The 25,079-nt window shown below is 41.8% G+C and overlaps 1 protein-coding gene across 1 annotated transcript in view; it reads right to left on the reverse strand.

Moving 5' to 3' along the window:
* PPM1H (protein phosphatase, Mg2+/Mn2+ dependent 1H) overlaps window positions 1-25,079 on the reverse strand; it is a 410,854-nt gene that overhangs the window by 69,014 nt on the left and 316,761 nt on the right. The window contains exon 6 of the mRNA XM_007942726.1: window positions 19,637-19,755. Coding sequence (XP_007940917.1) covers window positions 19,637-19,755 — 119 coding nt within the window. The remainder of the gene's footprint in view (window positions 1-19,636; window positions 19,756-25,079) is intronic.

The raw sequence follows: 25,079 nt of genomic DNA on the forward strand, positions 1-25,079 counted from the left end.
TTAAGTCCACTTTACTGGTTTCAAAGATTCAGCAGTTAAGAAACCTCCAGAAATCTCTTAAATTTGCCTTTTTATTGAATTTTAATATGCTGGAAATATGGAGCTAAACTCTTGTGTGTGGAGGGTGATGGTGGTGGTGGTGGTGGTGGTGAATCTGAGCCAAGCTTCAGGAGGGCAGACACAAGTCAGAGTTGTGGTATCAGTGTGAGAGGCCAGCCCTAGAATTCTCAGGGGGAATCTAAAGAGGCTGAGAAACATCCTATAAAGAGCAAGTAGTTTTGGGGTTTTGAAGTATCCTTTTTAATGTTTTTGGTGCAGGGCCAACATCTCTGCCACAGGCTTATCAATGTCTAGTTAGCTTTAGTTATTTGTAAATCTATGTTATGGGGCACTGGCTTGTGTTTGCATTCACTTGGTCCCTGAGTTTATGTGCTGGGTGCTGTTGTCAAAGGGTATCTTTATTACATGATCCCAGGGAAAGGTCCTCTGGTGGGGCCTAGGCTTTCAAATAAATACTACCTTGTTTTCTCCCAATGCCCTTTAAATTAGTTGAAGCCTGTAGGCTGTAAGACAGGGACAAGTTGATACACTGCTGCTAATATAGTACAAGAGTCTGGATTCAGGCACACATAGTATGCTTGAATTATAAGTGTGTGATTTGTATTTGGTGATATAATTTAAGAGGGTTGGCAGGTACAATGAAACCTAGGGCAGTGCAGCCTAATTTGTACATACCTGGCTGCCTACGATGAGAGCCACTACCTCCCTACTCCTTAGCTACATGAAAAAGGGACACCTTCTGGCTTTTTCTCCAGGTTAACTTTCCATAACAGGGCCCAATTCTGGTCTTTGACATTGCAATTGCCAATAAGAAATCCCCTGATTGGTAAGGCTAACCCAGTGCGGGACTCGCAGGCCCTAGGAAAATGTTCCATCTCCTATCAGCATGCATGAGCCAGATTCTGCCTGGAGAGCTGGGAGTGTAACCAATCCTCTCTTTTGGCCTAAAGGCACCTCTTCCTCTCACCAAGACTATAGTGGCAATATAATTTGCTTTTATTTTACTGGTCTGTCGTCTCTGGCAGAGTTGACTAGATTAGAGCAAAGGTTTCACATATTTTGTGATCCATGGTAAGATACAAAATATACATATATATAATAAGGAGCTCTGGTGGTGCGGTGCCTAAGGCATTTGACTGCTAACCAAAAGGTTGGCAATTCAAACCAAACAGCCACTCTACAGAAGGAAGATGGGGCAATCCACTTCCGTAAAGGTTCACCACCTCGGAAACCCAATGGGGGTCGCTATGTGTTGGAACTGAGTCGATGGCAGTGGGTTGTTTTTTTTTTTTTCAATATATATAAAGTGTGAAACTTCTGCTCTAGTATATATCTTGGTAACCCAGCATACACATAAACACAGTACAAAAAACAGTATTTACCCTTACTATTTTATACGTATGTGACACACACTGATTTTTAAAAATTTGATGTTATTTAATGTGTTAAAAATGCTTGCCTCCATATACTAAATTGATTTCACAACCCATTAGTGGGACATTACCCATAGTTGAACATTTGGGTAGAGGAAAAGAACCCACTCTTAGAAGCTTCCAAATTAGGAGCTCAGGCTTTGATCAGATGGAAGCAATGGGTTAAACTGTATTTATTAAGTACTTACTAGGTGCTAGGCACTGGACAGGTACTAGATATATGCAGTTGAAGTAAATAAAGTAAATATCATCACTTAACTCATGGGTCCAACTTTAATAGTGGAAAGAGAAGCACATAGAGATAAGAGAATCCTTGGATCAGTCTTTTGGAAAACATAATCATGGGTGCATGCAAAACAGAACTAGTGATTCATAAGGATAAAACACTCTGAATGACTTTCAGGGAAATTTCAGGTTTGGAAATTATTTCTGATTCAGAATCCATTTGGTGTGCATTAGCACTTGGCCAGGAGAGCTTCATATTATAATGAATAACATTTAGATCTCCCCACGGGTATAAAACGAGATCCTTATTTTATAAGCACACAAGTATGGAGTGATTTCAGCTTTCTGAGGGACCATTCATCCTGAAACAAATAGGAATTTCATTGACATTGCCTTTATATTGGATGAGACCAAGTCAGTGTATACAAATCAAGAGGTGACCAAAACTGACCCCATCACCATGAAGGGTGGGGAGAAAATAGAAAATAGATTGCTAACTACAAACAAGGCTTCTACTGCAGAGCCCACTTCCTTGGTGCTGGTCCTTACAGCACCACTCACAAAGCTCCTCCTATTCTGGTCACACAGATATTTATACCAGAGCACCAAGCCTTGCAGTTTCCCCAGGAGAAACCACTCATACTGGGACTATCTCCTATGCCACAGCACCTCAAAACCTTCTATCCAAGTGCCTTTGCTTATTTCAACACACAGAAAAGATCCCCACCCACCTCTTCCCACCAAAACAAACTTCAAGTGAAATAGGAAATACAAAAAGATGCTCATCCCACGGATTCCCATATACTTCTGGAGTCTTCTGCCTTCCCACATTACTTAACAGGGTAAGAGCACAGGCCTGGGGGCAGCTGACAGTCTTAACTGGTAGGAGAAACACAGCTTCCTCAGCTCCTGTATCAAACTGGTCCTACTGTTTTAGAGGATAGAGTTTGAAGGCAACAGTTGTTCAATTCTGTGGTGTTACCTAACCCCTAACTCTTACAGAATTCCAATATACCCAAGATTTATTGCACACTTGCTATGTTCCAGGCTCTCAATTTTAAGTACTTAGATTTTTTATCTTATGTAATTCTTATAGCAATTATGTAAGACAGTTATTAACATGTTCACCATTGCACAGATAAAAAGTGGAGGCATAGAGAGGTCATACAGGAAATGGTAGAAGCCAAGCTCAAGTCCAGATCTGCCTCCAGAGCATGTTGTGCTCTTAACCAAAACATTTCTCTGCCCATCTTTGAAGAACTAGGACTCTATGTAAACGCCACAAAATGACATGACGTGCAGCAGAATACTCAATTACTAATTTCTATCCTTAGAGTAAACCGCAGATGTAAAAGTCCGCCCTGACCTCAAGGCTTTTACAGTGGTCAGCTGCACAGAGATTTAAATATACCACATCTTAGACTTTTCCTTCTCTTAACGATATGGTGGATATATATAAGTTCACTGTAAAATCAGGTATAACCTGAGGCTTGGCTTTCAAAGTGTTTGACAATAAATAGAGAGATTCCAAATCTTCAAACTTGGGTGCCCAGATTTCCACTGGGTGATCCAAGTCCACCCAAAAGGATCAGGCAAATTTTGGGGGAGGAAGGTCATTAAGTCAGGTTGAGTAAGTAACCAGAGAGTTAAATGCTCTGGGAGTATGGTCTCTTGATCTACCCTGCATAGTTATACCATCCTTGGGGCCTGGACTATCCTGCTGTGGACACAAGAATCAGTATGGAAAAAGAGAGGCATGACTTGACCCTGGCCCATTGGTGGAATCTGAGAGCTTTACCACGCCTTATCATCTACTGATAGTCTACTCTAATGGCCGTGTCTTGAACACAGTCATTGGCCAATGCAGGTAGGCAAAGAGGTTCTCAAGCAATAGCAGGAGATTAACCAGGCGGAAGACCTCCAAAGCTCTAGGAATCACAAACATGTTGTAGACCACAGGTTGCCTGGTGCTCCTCAGTCAATCGATTCTGCAAGTGGTTGCTCATGTCTGTGTTAAGAATATCTAAAGCTGCCCAAGGTCAATGTTTAAGGATACATAAAAACCACCTGGTGAGATTTTAAAAGATGCAGATTCCAGGAGCTGAAGGATTCTGATCCAGCAGATGGAGAGTAGCCTAGAATGTACATTTTGAAAACGGGCCCCAATGAACAAGCTTCACTTTGGATATACATTCCTTTATCCTTTTTTGATATGGGATTGTAATCATTCATTTATGAGCCTGTCTCTACACTAGATTGTAAACTCCACAAGAACAAGGACTGTCTTACTCATCTTTTATCACCTATGCCCAACACAATGCCTCGTTCAATGAATGAATATCTGTTGAAACTGACCACCAACACAGACGAAGCCCAAAGCTCAGGCCTTAAAATGACCAAGCCCAATGCACAGGATCTGATTAACTCTGGAAGATGGACAGGGCTGATTTAGCCCTAGTGAAATCTGAACCTAGAATTTGACAGGGGATGGCTTTTGCCAGAGCAACGAGGTGAACAAAAAGTGAACATGTCCTGCCATGTCTTCAAATGTCTCCTGAAACTTCCCTTGTGATCTAATTATAACAAAGGACAGGGACAGCCAACAGACTGGGCCTCAAAATGTCCCTAGCATCTTCGCTATGAGCATTTCTAGTTCATACAGGAAGATTTGTGTTCAGTTCTTCAATACAGAACAGACACAAAACCTTATTTTCGCTCTGAATAAATCTTTGAACTTTTTTTCTGAAGGTTAGAGGAACATGGTGGTAGGATGAAATCTTTCAGGTTTTGGAGCAGTGGTTTTCCAACCCTAGTGGGTAAATTCCTGGGGCTGGCCCAGAAACCACAGGTTTTAAACCAGCACCCCAGGTGATTCTGATGAAGATGCTTCAAGGCTACAATGAGTTAGCACTTTAATGGGATTGCTAGCTTGGAACCAGCAACATCAGCTTCCTACTCTAAAACCTGGTGGGCAGAGAATGGATGGCAGGGAAAAAAAAAAAAAGAAAAAAAACACAACCCAAAACTTTATCAAGCTCTGCTAAGAATAGAATATTATAATTGGAGGAGGAGTGTAGGTTGGATACAGTAAAATCTTTCCTTGGCAGGGTCGTAAAATACCTAGAAAATTTGTAGGAGGGCTTGTAGTACCCACTTCTCTGGAATTTCTTAAAAATAGGATCCTATAAATAGGCTGTGGATTAGACCATATTCCTTCTGAATATACTGTCAGCTCTATACTTCCTTTCTGCTGTGTGTCATTTTCATGCTTTATAGAGGTGCAGAGTTCTTAAGGCTGGGCACATAAAATTATGTTATTGTTATTGGAATTCTTGCATGGCATTCAACATTTGCTATGAGTTGACTCCAATTTACACATCTAGTTTAATGGTTTGCTTCAATCACCATCCTTGCCCTCATGACCTTTCATTTCCCAATACACGTTAGTTATATTAGGCTGCCAACTGGATTGTTAGATGCTAGAACTTTCAGGGTGCCCATGGCAGCCCTCCTGAGACACACCTACATTACAGGGACCCCAAGTTCCTCAGTGACAAAAAATGTCCTCATATAGGAGAGATCTCATCAAACAAGACTCTGTGAGTATCAAAGAGATTACCATCTGGCCCAGGGATTGACTTTTCTGGAAAATTACTGAACAATACAATTTTGCCTATATATCTATTCTTAAAATCTCAGCGGCAAGGGAAGTCTGTTGGAACTTTTGCATAAATAACTATAAAAAAAACCCCGCAAGGAATATAAAAGAGATTTAAGGAAAAGGCTGTTGTAGAGGGAGGGAGTGTTTTTTAAGAAGGGAGATTGGGATTGGAAGACTTCAGAGTGGTTGCATTTGAACTAAAGAGCTGAGTTATGAGAGGTAACAAGAGGGCTGGGGACAGGAGGGAAAGGCCTCATTAGCAGAAGCTACCCCCCTCCAAAAAAACCCCCTATCTCCATTAAGTTGATTCTGACTCAGTGACTTTGAAGGATAGAGCAGAACTGTACCAATAGGGTTTCCAAGGCTATAATCTTTAGGGAAGGAGCTCTGGTGGCATAGTGGTTAAAGCATTTGGCTGCTAACCAAAAGGTCAGTGGTTCAAACCCACCAGCCACTCCACAGGAGAAAGATGAGGAGGCAGTCTGCTTCCATAAAGACTTAGAGCCGTGGAAACCCTATGGGACAGTTCTACCCTGTCCTATAGTGTCACTGTGAGTCAGAATCAACTTGATGGCAGTGGATTTGGTTTGGCTTTTGTTTTAATCTTTAGGGAAACAAATTACCACCTCTTTCTCCAGTAGAATAGCTGGTGAGTTCAAACTGCTGTCCTTAAGGTTAGCAGCTGAGTGCTTAACCACTGCATCACCAGGGTCCCTTAGCAGAAGTTCAGAGGTGTGAAAATGTGATATGTTTTGGGAATGTTCAAGGCAGAGATAATATGTAAAATACTTTAACTATCACTATGAAGGAAAAGACTCCAGTTGGGCTGCAGCTGAGGGTGAGGAGGGCAGGGTATTGGAGAGGGCTGGACTAGAAGCCCCCTGCTGTGTCAGCCATTACCCCATTAGTCACTACATCATGGGGATTATAGGGGAGGGCCTAAAACAGCAGATAAGGGCATTAAAGGGACTAGTGGACCAACAGAACCTCAGACTCCATGACTCTGAGACCAGAAAGATTTGGTACCAAGTTACCAGTGCCAACCACTCTGTAAAGAATCACATTGGGAGACACTGGAGTGGGAGAAAAACGTGGAACAAAACTCTAATAAAAAGGCTAGGCTTACTAGTGTGATAGAAACTGGTGGAACTTGCAAAACCATGATCCCTAGTTGACCTTCAAGCCTGGAACTGAACTCACTCTAGGGCTCAACTCTCCGCCAAACAATAGCCAGGGCTACAAGGTGAACAATAACACCAGGGAGGTACGCACTCCTTAGTACAATCAACCATAAGATATCAAAAGGGTAGTATTTACCCAAGGATAAAGTTCAGAAGGTGGGAATGGATAGGAAAGAAGGACAAAGGAAAATAGTAACCCAGGGAAGAAGTAGGAAGAGTACTGTTACACTGTGGGGACTGTAATCAATGTCATGAAACAAAATGTGTATGAACTGTTGAATGGAAAACCAATTTGCTCTGTAAACTTTCACCCAAATCATAACAAAAACTAAAAGAAAAAAAAAAGTACCTATATTTTCCAATTACATATATATTGTATTTTGCTGACAGCTGTAGGTCAAGCATCGTCTTATTTTAATTAAGACTTAGGCTTTAAGGTCTTTAAAACAAAAAAGGGTGACAAATAGGGTTAGTGATAGGCATCTTCCAACCTAGTGCCTCTCAAATATTAATGTGTATTTAGTCACCTGGGGATCTTGATGAAATGCATATTCTGATTTAGGAGGTATCATATATTGAACTGTAATCCCCCAAAATATGTGTTAACTTGGCTAGGCCATGATTGCTGATATTGTATGGTTGTCCTCCATTTTATGATCTGATATAATTATCTTCAATTTTATATCTTGTAAAACCTAACCTCTATATGTTAATAAGGTAGGTTAGTGTGAGGTGGTGTCTCTCGACTCATAACCTTACAAGAAGGTGTGACTTAAGTCACACCCTTGCTTGAGTCACACCTTTTATTTTAGAAGAGACAAAAGGAGAGAAGCTAGTAGTGAGGGGAGGAAGCTCACTATCATCAAGAAAGAAGAGGCAGGAGCAGAGTGTGCTGTTTGAACACAGGGTCGCTATACTGAGAACCTTCTAGACTCAGGGGAAGATTGATGCCAAGACACATGGAAATCTCCAAGGAATGCTAGGACCACAGATGTTGAAAGGAGACAAGGACCTTTCCCCAGAACTAACAGGCAGAAAAATCTTTCCGCTAGAGCTGGTGCCCTGAATTTAGGCTTGTAGTTCAGCCGGAATTGCTCCTTAGAAGCAAGAATGACCAGACTTTGTCTCTCATACTTTGGTCATATTGTCCGAAAGGACCAATCCCTGGAGAAGGATATCATGCTAGGTAAAGTAGAGGGTCAGTGAAAAAGGAGAAGACCCTCATTGAGATGGATTGATAGAGTGGCTACAACAATAGACTCAAGCCTGGCAATGATTGTGAGGATGGCACAGGACCAGGCAGTGTTTTGTTCTGTTGTTCACAGGGTCACGATGAGTGGAAGCCGACTCAACGGTACCCAACAGCAACAACAACAACAACAGCCTTCTCAATTGTGAGAGAATAAATCTGTTTGCTAAGCCAAAGAAAAAAAAAAAAAGCCAGTTCTGCTCTGACACACATGGGATCACCATGAATCAGAACTGACTTGATGGCAAATTGTTGTGATGGTGGTGGCTATGAGACCTATTTTACAAATAAGGAAACCAAGGCAGAGAGAGGTGACATATTTATCAAACTCACATAGGTAGAAATTGGCCCAGCCAAGCAGTCTGGCTCCATTGCCCTATTCTTAACTTCTATTCCATGTCCAATATGCAGCAGGTAATAAAGTGTTGTTGAATATAAAAGGAGTGCCCTAGAGGCTCCTTGGCCCGATGGACTTTGAGTATTTTATTAGAGATTTTGTAAGCCCTTGACATCCTAAAACTTGCCCCAGATGACTTGGAGCCAGGTTACTACCTCACAGATCCTATACTTCCCCAAATATCAGAAATGGGAAAGGGGGTTAGGTACGCTATGCTTAGGGGTAATTGGAGTGAGTACAGATAAATTCTGTGTCTGTTCAAAGGGTTTGAGAAGGAAAGAAAGGCCTGGAAATAGTTTGGCTACTTAGAAACAATAAACATTGCACTTATTAAAACAAAGAGATCTCTGTGTATCTCTGTGTGTATAGGATGAGTCTGTGTGTGTATATAGGGTGAGTGTCTGTGTGTGTATATAGGGTGAGTGTCTGTGTGTGTGTTTATAGGGTAAGTCCCTGTGTTTGTGTATAGGGTGGGTCTGTGTTTATGTATAGGGAGTCTGTGTACAGGGTGAATGTCTGTGTGTAGGTTGAGTCTATGTGTGTGTGAGGTGAGTGTCTGTAGAGTGAGTCTGTGTGTGTGTGTGTGTGTGTAGGGTGAGTCTGTGTGTGTACAGGTTAAGTGGACAATCAATGGAGGGAGCTGGTCGGGCATCTCTTTTCTTTCTCCTCCTTGTGGCCTGACAATGCCTGTCTGTCTTGGCTTCCAACCATTTGTAAAGACCTCATAGCTTCCACTAGCCTCATGCACAGAGCGGTAGGGAGGAGGGCGGAGGAGCAACGAGTCATTTATCACTGTCAGGAGATGTGCTGCACACAGCAGGCCAGGCTTTCTTCCCTGCTGCTCCTGCAGCTAGAGCTGCAAATCTTGAAAAGCTGCAGAACATGCACATTGCAAATAACCATTCATCATCTTGGCTCTGTGAGCTCTGGCAGAGGCCCCTCCCCACAGGAGGCTGACCCCCAAAGGAACTTTGAAAATGGGGACTTTTCAGGTGCTTAGTTCCTGCTCTGCTCCGACCTGCAATCTATCATGGGGATGGTGCGGGACCGGGCAGGGTTTTGTTCCATTGTGCACGCAGGAGGCAAGAGCTGGGGTGACTTGAGGGCAGTTGAAAACAACAATGACAATCTCTGCTTCAGTCAAATTCTATCCTAGAAGATCTGCTGAGGTCTGGGATTAAAATTCTCTGAAATTACATCCTGGTTCCCCTTTGTTCATATCCAAGCTCCCCTTTTCTCTAGGAAATCTGAATGCTGCCAAGGTGGCCCAAATCATTATGAAAATATAAGTTACTGGTAGGAAATGAATACCAGGCTTAACTAGAGGAAGGCCTGTTTTCTTATGAAGTAATTATAAAATTAAAATGTGCTCTTTCCCTGGTGAGTCTGAAAAGTCTTCCAGTGAGGGATACGGCATAGCAGTAACATCAAGATTTGTACCTGGGTGGTACAGAGAAATTCTCCCATGCCTCAAAAATGCTAGTCAGAGCATCTGCAGGTACATTTCTAAAGATGGTGTTAAAAGTGATTAAAAACAAAAAGAGGGAAAAGCTCAGGATTTGAATTTTCCAATTACTCTTCAAAACTCAAGAGTCAAGCTGCTAGAAAATTCAGGCTTTCCAAGTAAGACTAATAATGCTAAGCTAATTAGACACAAAGGCATGGCCAACATATAAATTTAAGCCCAAAAGAGGGACACTGTCCCTTTAAAAACTGCCTGGGGATCAGTGGAAAAGCTAATGAGGAGTGTCAGTTGGGGCTGCTTTATTAGGAGGTCCTCCGGAGGATAAAGCCTGAGGTTTCTGTAACAGGGCTTCTGTGCTTGATTCAATAAATCAATTTATATTAAATGCGGGTGCAGCTCTGGCATTGGCTTCATAAAGCATTCTGTAGCGTTTCTCAATCTGCTTATCCACTTCCCTGTCAGCCTGCCTAAATGTGCTGTCAGAGGGCATTGAAAAGAGCAATAAAGAATAAGATAGAAGCATATCTACAATATTTGTAAAACTTGACCTGGGAGCTCCGCACCACGCTTGGGAATGCCTCCAGTGAGTTTCTCTCTCCAGAGAATGTTTGGATTGTCCAGAAAAAAGCACAATGCTGAGGGGCTGTGGCTCTGGTCCACGAGCTGGCTCCAGGCTGCAGACTGAGAATAAAAAGGTCACCTCAAATAGAATGGAAAGGGTTGGAAGTGAGGTTGCTTTGTAATCAGATCCTCAGGGTCTGGAATACCCCCCAAGAAGAAAAAGCAAAAGCAAGAGGAACAAAAGTGCCAATGAACTGGCAGCGTGACAGGTGGTGCGCAGAGGCCCAGAGAGGGCTGCTGGGTAGTTTGGGGAGTGGGAGGTGTGCTACTGACTACCCTGGCTGTTGGGTTGAGTCTGACACATGGCAACCCCATGTGTATCAGAATAGAACTGTGTTCCATAGGTTTTCAATTTTGGGGAAGGAGATTGTCAAGCCTTTCTTCCAAGGCCCCTCTGGGTAGTCCTGAACCTCCAACTTCTCAGTTAGCAGTTAAGTTTAACTATTTGTACCACCTAGGTACTTCACGCTATTAACTAGGCTAGATGAAATGGGTACCCCTTCAAGTTGGCCAGCAGGATGCTAGCCTCTCTCCTCCCCAATATCAATGAGTGACCTCTGGAGACAAGTTGTCCCTAAACCTAATGATGAATGCCTCCAAAAGTCTAAAAGGCAGAGTGAAACCTATCTCTTAGCAGACACAGTCTGGCAACAGTCAGGTCAGAACCCATAGACTGTGGTCTACACCATTCAGCTCTCCCTGTCTGTGCACATCTTAGTTATTGAAAGGTCCTGGCATGGTTCTCTGTCCCACTTCCAACTAGACCCACTACCTTATCCAGACTGCAGCACTGTCAGTAGGACTTTTTGCAAGGATAGAAACGTTTTATACCTATACTGTCCAAGTCAGTAGCCACTAGCCACAGTTGGCTATTCAGCAATGGAAATGTGGCTAGTCCAACTGGGGAAATGAATTTTTAATTTTATTAAATTTTAACTAATTTAAATTTAAATGGCCACATGTGGCTAGTGGCTACTGTACTGTAGTGCACAGAAAATGGAAAGGTTTCCTTTGCTTTGATAAGTGAGTGCTGAAAAAGGAAAACAGTGGTGGACTCCATTCCATTCCCAGTGGAAAATTCCCAGATTTGCTCATAGTTTTAAGGGAAATAGAAGAGGGGAAAACTACCCTGATGCATCATCAAGTAAGAATCATAAAAATGTAAGGGCTGCAAGGGACAATAATAAAAGGTTACCAACTCTGGCATCTTTCTAATAGAATCTCTCTTTTTCAGAAGCTCTAAAAAGCAGAGCAAAGCCCATCCTCCCAGACACAGATCTTGGCAGCACTGGGCAAAGGGACCATTTTACAAATGAGAGACTGAGGCGGGTTTGCCCAAGGACTCAGTATTTTGGCAGAGCAAAGAACAGTACCCACGGAGCCTAACTGCCAAAGCAGTGCCTTCTTTGCTGAGCAAGTCATGTGATCTCAAGTTACTGGTCTAGCCTGTCCCCTGAAATTAGACTATCATAAATGTTAGAAAGGCTTTGCTTAAAGAAAGAATTCTGGTTTACTTTGCTCATAACTAGAACCATCTGGAAGCAATCTCGCATTCACACGGTGGATGTCTCTTCTTCTTTGGCCCTTGCTCCTTCCACAAATCCCATCAGCCCAGGAACAGCTGCTGGAGAATCTGGCCTGCAGCCATGGGGTGAAACTACAACCCCCTCTCACATGAATGTCCTCCTGGGCCCTGGCGTGCTGGTCACCCCATGTGGCTGGACACAGAGCACAAAGAATACTGATTCTACATGAGAATGCTAAATCAGCAGCACTCACAGGAGCAGGGACCTGGTGTCACAAAGCCAGCTGTGAGAAACTGTTGTTTCAACTTGGTAACATAGATGCTTGCCAGCAAATTACAGCCTGAGACAGCTCAGAGGGCTGCGGGTCAGGGCACAGAGCTCTCAAGACAATGCTGGATACAGTGTGCATCCTGCAATAACAGCTCCACACAAAGGCTGGCAGGGGAGGGGGAGAGGACTGGCTCTTACTGATTGAGTGGCCAGGATTCTGGCACCAGGACCAATGATACTGGTGATGGGGACAACAAGGAAAGGCCAGATCAGGGACTAACTTGGCACTAGGGGCACTGTGAAGGCTTTGGAAGCTTTGTAAATCAAGCTAGTCTGCAAACTATCTGAGGAGGAGGATAAGGGGAGGTTGGGACCAGCTTCATTATGAAAGTCCTGTTGACAATAACTTTTGTCCTCTGTGCACTCTGGGCCTGCCAAGCTCCTCCACAATCTCTGAGAAAGCGCAAGGGTGGGAGAGAAAGGATCCCCATCAGGAGGTGAGGGACTCATCCTTAATTATGATACAAGGCTTCTCAGAGCTGACATCCTCTCCCACACTTCCTCCTCACTGCACACACATCACAGGATGCTCCTTTAAGGAAAGCAGTCCATTTTCTTAAACATATAGGAGATTAGGTTCTTTGTGGATCTTCCTCCCACCAACATCTCTACTCCCAAATTATACAGAGTCTTAGTGACAAATGTGAATAATCACAAGTTAATGTGGCCAATGGTCTATTGGATCAGATTGGGAACCAAAGAAGTTACTGTCTCAGGAGCTCCTGAAAGACTTTGTACTAATCTTTTCTCCCCCTAAAGAGATGAATCTTACTCTTTCAATCTTACCTCTTTGGGCTCAAACATAGCAATGATTGTCAGGATGATAAAGGACTGGGTAGTGTTTCATTCTGTCTCTATGAGTCATGAACTGACTTAATGGCACCCAACAACAACACAGCAACAGTCTTACCCTGAAGAGGGGTGGGCTGGCATATCATATCAGAAAGAACCCTTGACTAAGAGTCAAAGATCTGTGCTCTACTCTTTATTCTGCCATTTCTCTGAACCTCAATTTGCTCATTTGCAAAATGAGAACAAGGAAATGTTATTTCACATTCAGCAGTTCAACACAGTGTTGTTGTTAGGTGCCATATACTCAGTTCAGATTCATAGTGACTTGATGTACAACAGAATGAAACGTTACCCCTCCTGTGCCATCCTCACAATCATTTCTATGTTTGAGGCCACTGTGGTAGCCATGTGTCAATCCATCTCAATGAGGGTCTTCCTCTTTTTCACTGATCCCTCTACTTTAACCAGCATGATGTCCTTTTTCAGCGACTGGTCCTTCCTGATGATGTGTCCAAAGTATATGAGATGAAGTCTCTCCACCCCCCTTCTAAGGAGCATTCTGGCTGGACTTCCTCCAAGGTGAATGTGTTTGTTCCGGCATTCCGTGGTATATTCAATATTCGTCACTAATACCAACACTTGAATGTGTCATTTCTTTTTGGTCTTCCTTTTCATCGTTCAGCATTTGCACACAACAGTCCTGCAGTAAACAGTATTGGCTCTGAGCACAGATTCCAATTTCTCCTCTTACTAGTTGAGTGACACTGGGTGACGTGGCTTCTCTCCCTCAGTATTCTCACCTGCCAAATATACCTAGTTCATAGGATTATTATAAGAATTAAATATGAGGAATCATTTAAAGCTCTCATTCCAGTGCCCAGCACTTAGCATTTACAATAACTATCAGTGAGCTCCATTATCATCATAATTAGTTGGGGACAAGAGACAAAATAAAAATGTCCATAAGTAAGCATTTACCCCAAGGAGTAAACTGCTTTGCAGTAGGTAAGCCTTATTTTTGTTCAAAAGGTTTCAGAGAATTAGTTTTCAACCAAGAAACATAAAGGAAGGACTAGGTAAGGACTCATAACAACAACAACAGGTAAGGACTTATTTGTCTTCTTGAGTATGACAAATTCCAAATACTATCCAGTCCTCCTACAACCAATGCCAACAACTTGGTAGTAATTTAAGACTTTCTTGGTAAATGAAAAAGGTCACAGAGCCTCATCTCCCTTTCCACAGAAGTTTTTCCAGTCCTTCTCCTTCTACTGACAACTACACAAGGCAGCAAATTGTGATCCCATCTGTTTTAAGTTCTGAAAAATGACTGTTAGATCAGAGGCTTTCCTAGAGGATAAAAAGACTTAAAAACGGAAACTCAAAGTTAGGAAAGGGAGTTTACATAGGCAGTGGTCTAAATTAATTTTAAACTTTCCAACCTCTACCAACAGAGAGGTAAAAGCTCTTCTCTTAATTCCTATTTTCAAATCAAAATTAGGAATAAGCAGGGAATACACAAAGTGTACGTAAATCTCTATTTGTATGCTAAATTGTGAGCCAATCGTCACGTAAGCAATTACGCTGAAACAATCAACAAATCACATCTGACTGAAGCCATTCCCAGCTTGGCTCCTCAATTATTCAATACCTTCTGTGGCGTTCCAGACAATTAAATACAGCCAATTTATGGACTGCTTATTTGCTCAGGACCATGTTAAAGCAGTGTGTATGTGTATGTGTGTGTAAGAAAAAGAGTGAGCAAAAGAGAGTAACTACATATAAAGTTGGATGTAATCTAGTCCCTGAACTCACCTACATTGTATTCATGTATATATTTCATTTATATTTAATGTAGGTAAATTCAGGGACTAGATTACATCCGGTTTTATATGCAGTTACTCTCTTTTGCTAGCTCTTTTTCATATATATATATGAAAAAAATATATATATATGATGACCTTCAGCAATTTATTGAAGTATAAATGTACAAATCACATACACATACACACACACACACACACAGCTCTGCTTCTGCTTCAAGGGATTTGGAGAAGGGAATATAATAAAAAATTAACCTCATCAGATGTTCTACTCACAAAAAGAGGTTTGAGCAGAATCTTTACAACCTTTGAAAGCATCTTGCCTATTAAAGAGACAATGCCCATCACCTCATTAGGAGTGCTTTCCAAAGCTAGAAACAATCAGTTGTTCTTTCCTCCCCCATATGAATTGATACTAAGGAGCTGCAACAAATTCTCTCCTTACTTTGACAAAATCCTAGGCATGATACTTACCAAGTGTGTTTGACTGCTTGAGGATCAGATTCTCAAACCAAAATGGCCATTGTGGAATAGAAAGAACAAACAGCCTTGCTTCAAGCTCAACGTGTCTCAAATGCAAACAAAGCTCATCATTTTCACCCTTCCCATCCATGTCCATTTACAACATGGGCGACCTGATCCCTCAACTTCCACCCATTGCACCATTTTTCTTCCTTTCTTCCAATAAATACTTGCTGAGTGTGTCTACAATTTGTCAGACAGGAGACAAGGCACTGGTCTCTCCCTCAGAGAGTTTACAATCTAGTTGAAGAGACATATTTAAATGGGTAACTGGAGTCATCAATAACTTACCTCATATTTATTCCTTGGTCTAAATCATCTAATCTCTTGTCTCCTCTTTTCCCTCTGCATTTTCTCCTTCTGTCCCCTTACACAGCCCCCGAGACCTCATATGTGTATGTCTATGATACTTTTCTCTGAGGACCCGAGTTGGCTTTCTCTCCTAGTCAGTGTCCTCCAAACTTCTCTTAGAATAACCTTTCTAAAAGTGCTTTCACCATTTCACCTCCCTCTTCAGAAATACTCAAGAGCAACTTACAGCCTCCTACAATCAATCTGAATTTCACTCCCAGCTTCCCAAGTTCTTATGTTGCCTTGTACCAAGTTAGTCTGATTTCCCACAGACTCTCTCCTTCTATTTGGCCATTTTCCTGTTGTCTCTTGGATCTACTCTTTTGCTTATGTGTTTATAATCATGTGGGTTCTTAACCTAGAATGCTTTTCCTTCCATATTTCCAGTTTCTACAAAAGCCAGCCAAACCCCACTACACTTTTATGAAATACATTAGCCCTTCTCTCAATCTTTTCTGTGAGAAAGGCTGATTTTGTTGATTGAATACAAATGGATTTATGAGAAAACCCAGTCAGAGTCAGGGTAATGACCCAAACCCCAGTACTCAGAGTTGCAAAACTGGGGAAAATTTTTCCAATAAATCCATTCACATTTCAGAGCAGGGATCTAATTTTCAAAGCAAGAGTAAGTATTTTAGGATTCGTGGGCCAGACAGTCTCTGTTGCAACTACTCAACTCTGCTAGTGTAAAGGCATCCAAAGATTAAATGTAAACAAATGGGCATGGCTGGTTCCAAAAAACTTTATTTGCAAAGATGGGCAGTGGGCAGAATTTTGCCTTCAGGCTACAGTTTGCTGATCTCCAATATAGAGGAAGAAGAGTGGATACTAGTGAGGATCTTCTTTTAGATGGCAAGGGCAATAAGAAGTCCCTTAGATCAGCTTCTCATTTTCCTGGGTAGTTAAACTTACTCCTTTATGACAGTATGCACCCTATGAGTAGATCCCCAGTCTAGAGGTCATGTTGATAGGAATTTGGGCCGTGACTAACTGTTTAGCTATTTTGGTCAGTGAAGAAGAGATAATGAAATCTACTTCTTTACCTTTGACCTGGAGATAGGTGAGGAAAATGTCCACTGTTTATTCTCCTACTGCTCCCTAGACCAGCAGGAGGCTTACTTGGTAGAGTCACAAGGTATAAGAGTTCATCTTCACCAACATGTCTATGTGCCAGGCACTGTTCTCGCACTTTGACATGTAAGTCCTTTATCATAATCTCTATTTTTCAGATGGAAGAAACAGAGTAGTCAATGTAAGCCAGTGATCCACGATAGACATGGTTTTGGTGCTTATATAAGTATGTTTTGAGAATAAGATACCACCTATCCCTCACCAAGATTGATGTGAAGTTGAATGTGATACAATTACGAGAATAGCTCATTACCTCTAGTCCTTACAATTACAACAACTAATCAAGAAGGCATGTCTTCTTGACTTTAACCCATGGAAACATGGGCTCTTAGGATGTAAATGGTTTGTCCAACTTTACCTGTTTAGAATGGTCTATGCCAGGATTCAAATCTAAACAAATCTGGCTTAACAAACCTTTGGCCATTCCTTGGAGCCCCTTTATCTCCCTAGTAACCCTGACTTAAAAACCATAAAGCAATTGGTAAAAGTTGTGTGACAGATATATTTATAACAACCCAAAAAGTGTAGCTGCTGAGGCTGTTTATGTACAGCCAAACAGCACATGAATTTTGGTTCCTTTGATTAGAGATTTAGGGTCATGGTTTCTGGGACATCCCAGTTAACTGACCTAATAATGTTTGATGCTTCTGTTCTACCTCATAGTTTGTTGCATAGTGCCTGGGGTCTTAAAAGTTTACAAGAGCATCCAAGGTATACAATGGTCTCTCTCACTTAGAACAACAGAAGAAGGAGAGTCAGGAATAGGAGGAGGAAAAGAATGGCCTCCTTTGCCCTGAGACCAATAGAACTAGTACCTGGCTACCATTACTGAATATTTTGATCAAAGATTCTATAGCAGAATCCTGATAAAAAGGGGGGGAAATGCAGAACTGAATTTCAATTTTTTATGGAATCAAGATTTTCTGGAGCCATCAAGGCTGGATAAAACCCCCAAATTATTGCCTTAATATAATCTCTGAATCTTAAACCAAAAATGTCCCTTAAAGTTTTCTTAAAACTAAATGATAGTTTACTTTAACTAATAAAGAACACCTGGCCTTGAGCATTATGCTTTAAGATCTCTCTCTGTGGAATCATATTGACAATACCAACTTGAAAGATTAGATCGGACCCTTCGGGGTCAGTGAGTTTATGTTTAAGGGAGAAGAACAACTCAGGAAAGCAAGGTGTGAAGATGATTGTACGACTCGAAGAATGTAATCAATGTCACTGAATTGTACATGTAGAAACCATAAATTGGTGTATGCTTTTGCTGTGTAATTTTTCAAGAACAATGAAAAACAAATTATTTTTAAAAATGAATAAATAAAATAAAAATCATAAAGCTTTAAAGTGCTATAAAAGACCTCAAATGATTGCTCCCTCATCAAGCTCAGTTGGCAGAAAATAGTCATTGTTCTACATCCTATTTTGGTGAATAGCAACTTGGGTCTTAAAAGCTTACAAACGGCCATCTAAGATGCAGCTATTGGTCTCTCTTTGTGTGGAGCAAAGAAGAGCAAAGAAAATCAAAGATACGTGGAAACAATTAGTCCAAGGCACTAGTGGAACATGGGAACCTCACCCTCCATGACCCTGAGACCAGAAAAGCTACATGATGTGCAGCTACCACTGACAGCCACTCAGAATCAAAATGAAACTCACTGCCATTGAGTTGATTCTAACTCACAGCAATTCCCATCGGGTTTCCAAGGCTACAAATCTTTACAGAAGTAGATAGCTTCATCTTCCTCCCATGGAGCTGTTACTGGGTTCAAACTGTTGACCTTCTGATTAGCAGCCCAATGCCTTAACCACACTGCCACCAGAGCTCCTTGACAACCACTCAGAAAGGGATAAAAATTGGAGATCCTGGACAGAGTGGGAGAAAAATGTAGAACAAAACTGAAAATCATAAAAAAGACCAGGCTTATAGGTCTGACAGAGACTGAAGAAATCCCCGAAACTATGGCCTGTAGTCACTCTTTGTGCCTGGAATTGAACTCACTCCCGTGGCTTAACTTTTAGCCAAACAACAGACAGGTCTATGAGGTGAACAATTATACCAGGGAGGTGCACTCCTGAGAATAATCAACCACAGGAGATCAGAGGGTCAGTATTTGCCCAGGGAGATAGCCCAGAGGGCAAGAATACATAGGAAAGAAGGACATAGGGAAAAGGTAACCACAGGGACCAAGTGGGATGAGACCTCTTACATTGTGGGGATTGTAATCAATGTCATGACACAAAGTATGTATGAACTATTGAATGGAACACTGTAAACTTTCATCCAAATCACAAAAAAAAAAAAAAAAAAAAAAAAAGCCTGACCCAAACTGTATAAGCCAGCCGGGGAAAACAAAAAATAAAAAAGGACTGCTCCCTGTGAATGAATAAATTAAGTCAGCTTCAAGGGATCTAAGGTCCTGGGTGGTGAAAGCTGTTTGCAATTGGCTCTTAACTAAAGGTTGGAGGTCCAAATCATCCAGCAGTTCCGTGGGAGAAAAGCCTGGCAATCTACTTCCCTAAAGATTACAGCCAAGAAAACTCAGTTCTCTTGACCTCAGTTCTACTGTATAATACACAGGGTCACCATGAGTTGGAATCAACTCATTAGAAATGTTTTTGTTTTTCATGGGGTCTAGTATCCCTGAGAAAGGCCTCAGAGAGGTAAACCACCAACATCTATACTTTGAAAACTAGCGCCTAGGCAGAAACAGCAAAAGCAGGTATAGCCCCTTTTCCTTCACCATAAACCCAGGTCTCTGGCTTTGTCTCCTAATCCCAACTGCGTAAGTGGACTTTTATGATGATGCTGCTTCCCTCACATACACCGGTGATGCCGAGGCGGAGGGAGGCATGTTCTTACCAGCCCGTCATATTAAAGTCCCTGTAGAGCATCTTCTTTCCAAGTTCTTTTCTTTGCACTCTCCTTGGAAACTCCAAATGTGTGAACTCATTTCCCAGCAAGTGAGGCTGCATGAATGCCTAATAGCACAAAGAAAAAAAATATACATTTATTTAGAGGAAAAAGAAATAAGACTCAAGGATGCTTTGCAACTCGAGGCAGTCTGTACTTCAAGAACAAAAATGAAAAAACAATCTCATATTTTAAGGGAAGGAAATAGATTTATAGGAGGAAAAGACTGGTGATCCAGTTCTGAAAATTGGCCAGTGGAAAACTCTACGCTCCTGGAGATCACCTTTTAGCCAAACGACAGAGACGCCTACGAAGCAAACAATACCTGAGAGGAAAGAGCTCCTCAGAACAATGAACCATATGAGACCAAAAGGACAGAGTTTGTCCAAAAACAAAGTTCAGATGGCAGGAAAGATGGGTGAATGGAAATGGGGAACCTGGGGAGGAAGTGGGAAGAGTGTTGTTACGTTGAGGGAATTGCAACTAATGTCACAAAACAGAATGAGCATAAATTGTCGACTGGGAAACGAATTTGTTCTGTAAACTTTCAGCCAAATAGCCAAAAGTGTCCAAAAAAAGAGAAAACTTGCTGGGTCATGATGCAACTGCTCTTGAGGACTGTATAGGACCAGGTAGTGTTTCGTTGTGCTGCATGGAGTCCCCACGATTTGGGGGTTGACTTGATGGAGTTAACAACCACCACCATGATAGAGTTAGGAATCTAAATACTAATGAAATATCAACAAATTCAAATCATACACTTAATTTATAAAGGGATCATGAAATTGATTTATAAAGGGATGCAATGTTTTCATTAGATGTAATATAAACCAAAACCAAACTCACTGCCATGGAGTTGATTCCGACTCATAGTGACCTCCTTTGGGTTTCTGAGGCAGTATGGAAATAGATTGCCCAGTCTCCCTTCCAATATAATATAGTAATTGTAATTGAAGACATGTAATCAAGGACATAAGGAAAATGGACTGAGCTTTTCCGAGGATTTACTTTTCAAATCCGAAACGGTTTCACTTTTCTGAACGGCATGTTAATGAGGTACAAGGGAGGAAAGCTAACCCTGATTCTTTCCTCCTTGGCTTTCTCGGCTCTCCTCTGGCTCACACCCCTAGTTAACATGGCTTTATTTCCTGACTGTGAATGTGAGTCTCCACATAAACACAATGGCCTGAGAGGGCGGGTTGGGACGAGATACACCAGGCGGGAACTTTCTCTTGGACTCCCTCCATTTTGCTCTGCAGTAATTTGATCATGTAACTGGAAGACTATTCCAGAGCAGATGGCTTCTCTCCCTCCCCCAAATCTCTGTTCACACTACAAAAATCTCTAGCAAACAGCCACTTAGGGAATTGCTTTGAAACAACAAACAGTCTCATTGTCACACTCTAAATTCAAATCCAGCTATCCGAGAGATGAAATGCTTATGCATTAACTTCCCGGCTCAGGGATCACAGCCTGTAAGCATACCTGCACAAGAGCTTTCCACATCAAGCAGTACACGCCGCCCTTGTTTATTAGCAGCCTGGGTAAGACGGAGCTTCTATTTTTTTTGTTGGGGAGAAGAGTGGGCAGAACAAATGACAGCCTGGCAGTGTAGGAAAGCCCAGTGATCCCTGCCACAGGACAGATAGCTATGTCCTCAGTTTACTGGAAAATGGGCAACTCCTTCAGACTCATTCCCAGGACCCAATGCAGACAGACCTTCCACTGTCTCTCATGGAGGCTTGGAGGCAGGAGCTGGTTATTAGTCATTGGAAGCTAAGGGTTGAGAAGCCAAAAGAAGCAAGCTGAATTGTTGCCAGGCTAGTCAGACTTGGCCAGATATGAAACTCTAAGGCAGTAATTCTGAGTCCTGGGGACAGGACACAACTGACAGTGAGAAAGAGAACCACGCCTTATTGTCCATCGCACCAGTGCCAACTGCCTTTGAGTCGACTCCAACTCATGGTGACACCATGTGTGTCAGGTAATTGTGTTCTGTAGTTTCTTTTTAAATTATTGTGTTAAATATACAGATAACAAAACATCTGCCATTTCACAAAAGAAGACACTGAGAGGTACACAAGAATAAAGGACAATTTTGGTAAAGACAATAACATATACAGTCTTGCAATAGCAGTAATAACTGACAATAATTTGTGAGTAGATACATAGGTAAATACATATGCTAAATAGGTAAGGAAGGTTGTATGGAGGTTGGATACATATATAGGTATTGTTGTTTTTGTGTGCCGTGAAGTTGGACCCAATTCATAGACACCCCTCCTTGGGTTTCCGAGGCAGTATTACTATGGAAGTAGATTGCCCAACCTTCCTTCCGAGGAGTGGCTAGTGGGTTTGAACTGCCAGCCTTCTGGTTAACAGTCAAGTGCCTTAAGCACTATGCTACCAGAGGTATGTTGTTGTTGTTGTTAACAGTCAAGTGCCTTAAGCACTATGCTACCAGAGGTATGTTGTTGTTTTTGTTGTTTGCCGTGGAGTCGGCCCCGACTCACAGCGACCCCTCCTTGGGTTTCCGAGGCAGTATCACTACGGAAGTAGGATTGCCCAACCTTCCTTCCAAGGAGTGGCTGGTGGGTTTGAACCGCCAGCCTTCTGGTTAGCAGTCAAGTGCCTTAGCCACTATGCTACCAGAGCTCCCTATAGTGGTGGCTATTTCTACATACGTACTTGCATATGTGACACATACACTCATATATATAACAGAACATATGAGGGCACAATTATAGAAACTACTTAGACATCAAGACTGAACCAATGGACATGAAGGCTAAGGGACCATAGCTTTGGGGCCCATCTAGGTCAATTGGCAAAACACAGTTCATAAAGATAACATTCTATATCCTGCTTTGGTGAATATCATCTGGGGTCTTAAAGCCTCTGAGCAGCCATCTAAGAAGAAACTATTGCTCTCTTCCTGCCTGGAGCACAGGATAATGAAGAAAAATGAAAAATCAAGGAAGCAAGTAGTTCAAAGGACTAGTGGCCCACACGAGCCACAGCATCCTCTAACCTGAAACCAGACGAACTAGATGGTACCCAGCTACCCCCACACACCACTCTGATCAAGACCACAGTAGAGCGGCCTGAGAAGAATGGGTAGAAAAATAAAAATATTGAACAAAATTCAAAGCCAAAATAGAAGACCAGACTTATTGGTTAAAAAGACTAGAGGGACCCCTGAGACAATTGCCCTGAGAAAACCTTTTAACTTGAAATTTAAGACACTCCCAGTAGCCATCTTCCAGTCAAATAACAGACAGGACTATAAGAAAAAAAAAGGAAGAAGAAAGTGCTCCTCAGAACAATCAACTATGTAAGACTCAATGGGACAACATTTGCCCTGTACCAAAGATGAGAAAATAGAGAGAGGGACAGGCAAACCAGACAAATGGGAACAGGGAACCCAAGGAAGAAATAGGGAGAGAGCTGACACACTGAAGGGACTGCAATCAATGTCATTGAAGAATTAGTGTGCAGACTGTTGATTGGGAAAATTAATTTGCTATGTAAACTTTCACCTAAAGCACAATAAAATGCGCTATTTCAACAATCTTGCTATTTCAACAATCTTCACACGTACTGTTCGGTGACAGAATTATGTTCATCATGGTCAACCATTAACCCAGACAGCATTTTTAATGGCCAATTTTTCAGAAGCAGATTGCCAGGTCTTTCTCTCCAAGGTGCCTCTGCATGGACTCAAACCTCCTCTAGCCCTTCGATTAGCGGCCAAGTGCATTGACCATTGGCACCACCAAATGACTCTCTGTTTGCTGCAGCTTCAGAGTGATTCCAGCTCTGGCAGGAATTCTGCATCATCTTTGAAGTCTGAGAACCCCTGCTAGGGATGAGGCTTGGGCTGCTGATGGTTTTCAAGAAAACTCAAATACTGGCTTCACAGAATGTTTCTCCTGGGAAGGAAAGAAGGGAACTAGTACTTAATAGGGCAATTCAGTGGCGTGGGCTTTGGGTGAGGCCAAGCTCTACATTTATAAGCTGTGTGTTTCTAAAGAGGTTATTTAATTTCTTAGGCCTCAGTTTCTTTCAATCACAGAAGGACAAATATAGTATTAGTTCATTATTGTAAAAACTCAAGGAAAGGTTTATATGCAGAAGGAAACTTTCTTTGTTGGTTACCAGGGTGGGAGGGGAGGGGAAGGAACACAGCAGGGAAAAAAAATGCATTGACCATGTCACTTTAGTTTTGTGTATTTCACTGTACGTAAATTATATACCAATAAAATGTACTTAAAGAAAAAGATTAATTATATATTTATCTCACAATGATGTTTTTAATAATAAATGGAATGACTTCTTTATTTACTTATCATGGTTCTCTCTGCTCATAAAAATAAAGATAATAATTATTACATCCACCTCATGATGACTGAGTCCTATTATATTCCAAGTACTGTGCTAAGTGCTTTGTGCATTCTAATTTTATCCTTCAAACAACCCTATGGTCAGCAGTGGCTACATAATTTGTGGGGCCCAATGTAAAATGAAAATGTGAAGGCCCTGGCTTAAGATTTTCAACATGGTGACAGCAAAACATTAAACCAAGGTTGAGGCACTTCTAAGGGAGAGCCTGTGTGACTGTGTAAGTCACACATCCTGAAACCAGTCCTGCCTAGGGGGTATTATTGTTAATGTGCCATTGAGTTGAGTTTCAACTCATAGTAACCTCATGTGAGTGATAATATTTTATCCTTCTTTTATTTGGTCTAGGAGCTCTGGTGGTGCTGTGGTTAAAGCACTGGACTGCTAACTGAAAGTTGGCAGTTTGAATCTAAACCCAAATTGCTCTGTGGGAAAAAGATGAAGTAGTCTGCTTCTGTAGAGATTTATAGTTGTGGAAACCTTATGGACCAGTTCTTCTCTTTCCCATAGGGTTGCTATGAGTCTGAATTGACTCAATGGCAGTGGGTTGGGTTTGGTTTTGGTTTATTTTGGTCGGTTCATGAAACTAAGGAACAGAGTTATACATGGTCAATGTACAGAGTGTCTTTAAATTACCCATTATTATCTCTCAGAACTATGGGACTGTACCAACACAGAGTTTCTGTCACACAACCCCGTTGCTGGGCTAACACTGATTCAGGGGTTACCGTGTGCTGGCACTTGCCATGCCCTATTATATTTATTCCTTCAATAATCCTGCATAGCATGTGTCACAGACTCCATGAGAAATGAGGAAACTAAGGTATCTGTTTTTATATGGGAGCTTTGGTAGCATAGTGCTTAAAGTACCTGACTGCTAACTAGAAGTCTGGCGGTTCAAACCCACCAGCCACTCCTCAGAAGGAAGGTTGGGCAATCTACTTCCATAGTGATGCTGCCTTGGAAACCCAAGGAGGGGTCACTATGAGTC

Source organism: Orycteropus afer, unplaced genomic scaffold (assembly GCF_000298275.1).
Source record: "Orycteropus afer afer isolate SDZICR_OR568_19922 unplaced genomic scaffold, OryAfe1.0 scaffold00097, whole genome shotgun sequence".
NCBI lineage: Eukaryota > Metazoa > Chordata > Mammalia > Tubulidentata > Orycteropodidae > Orycteropus > Orycteropus afer.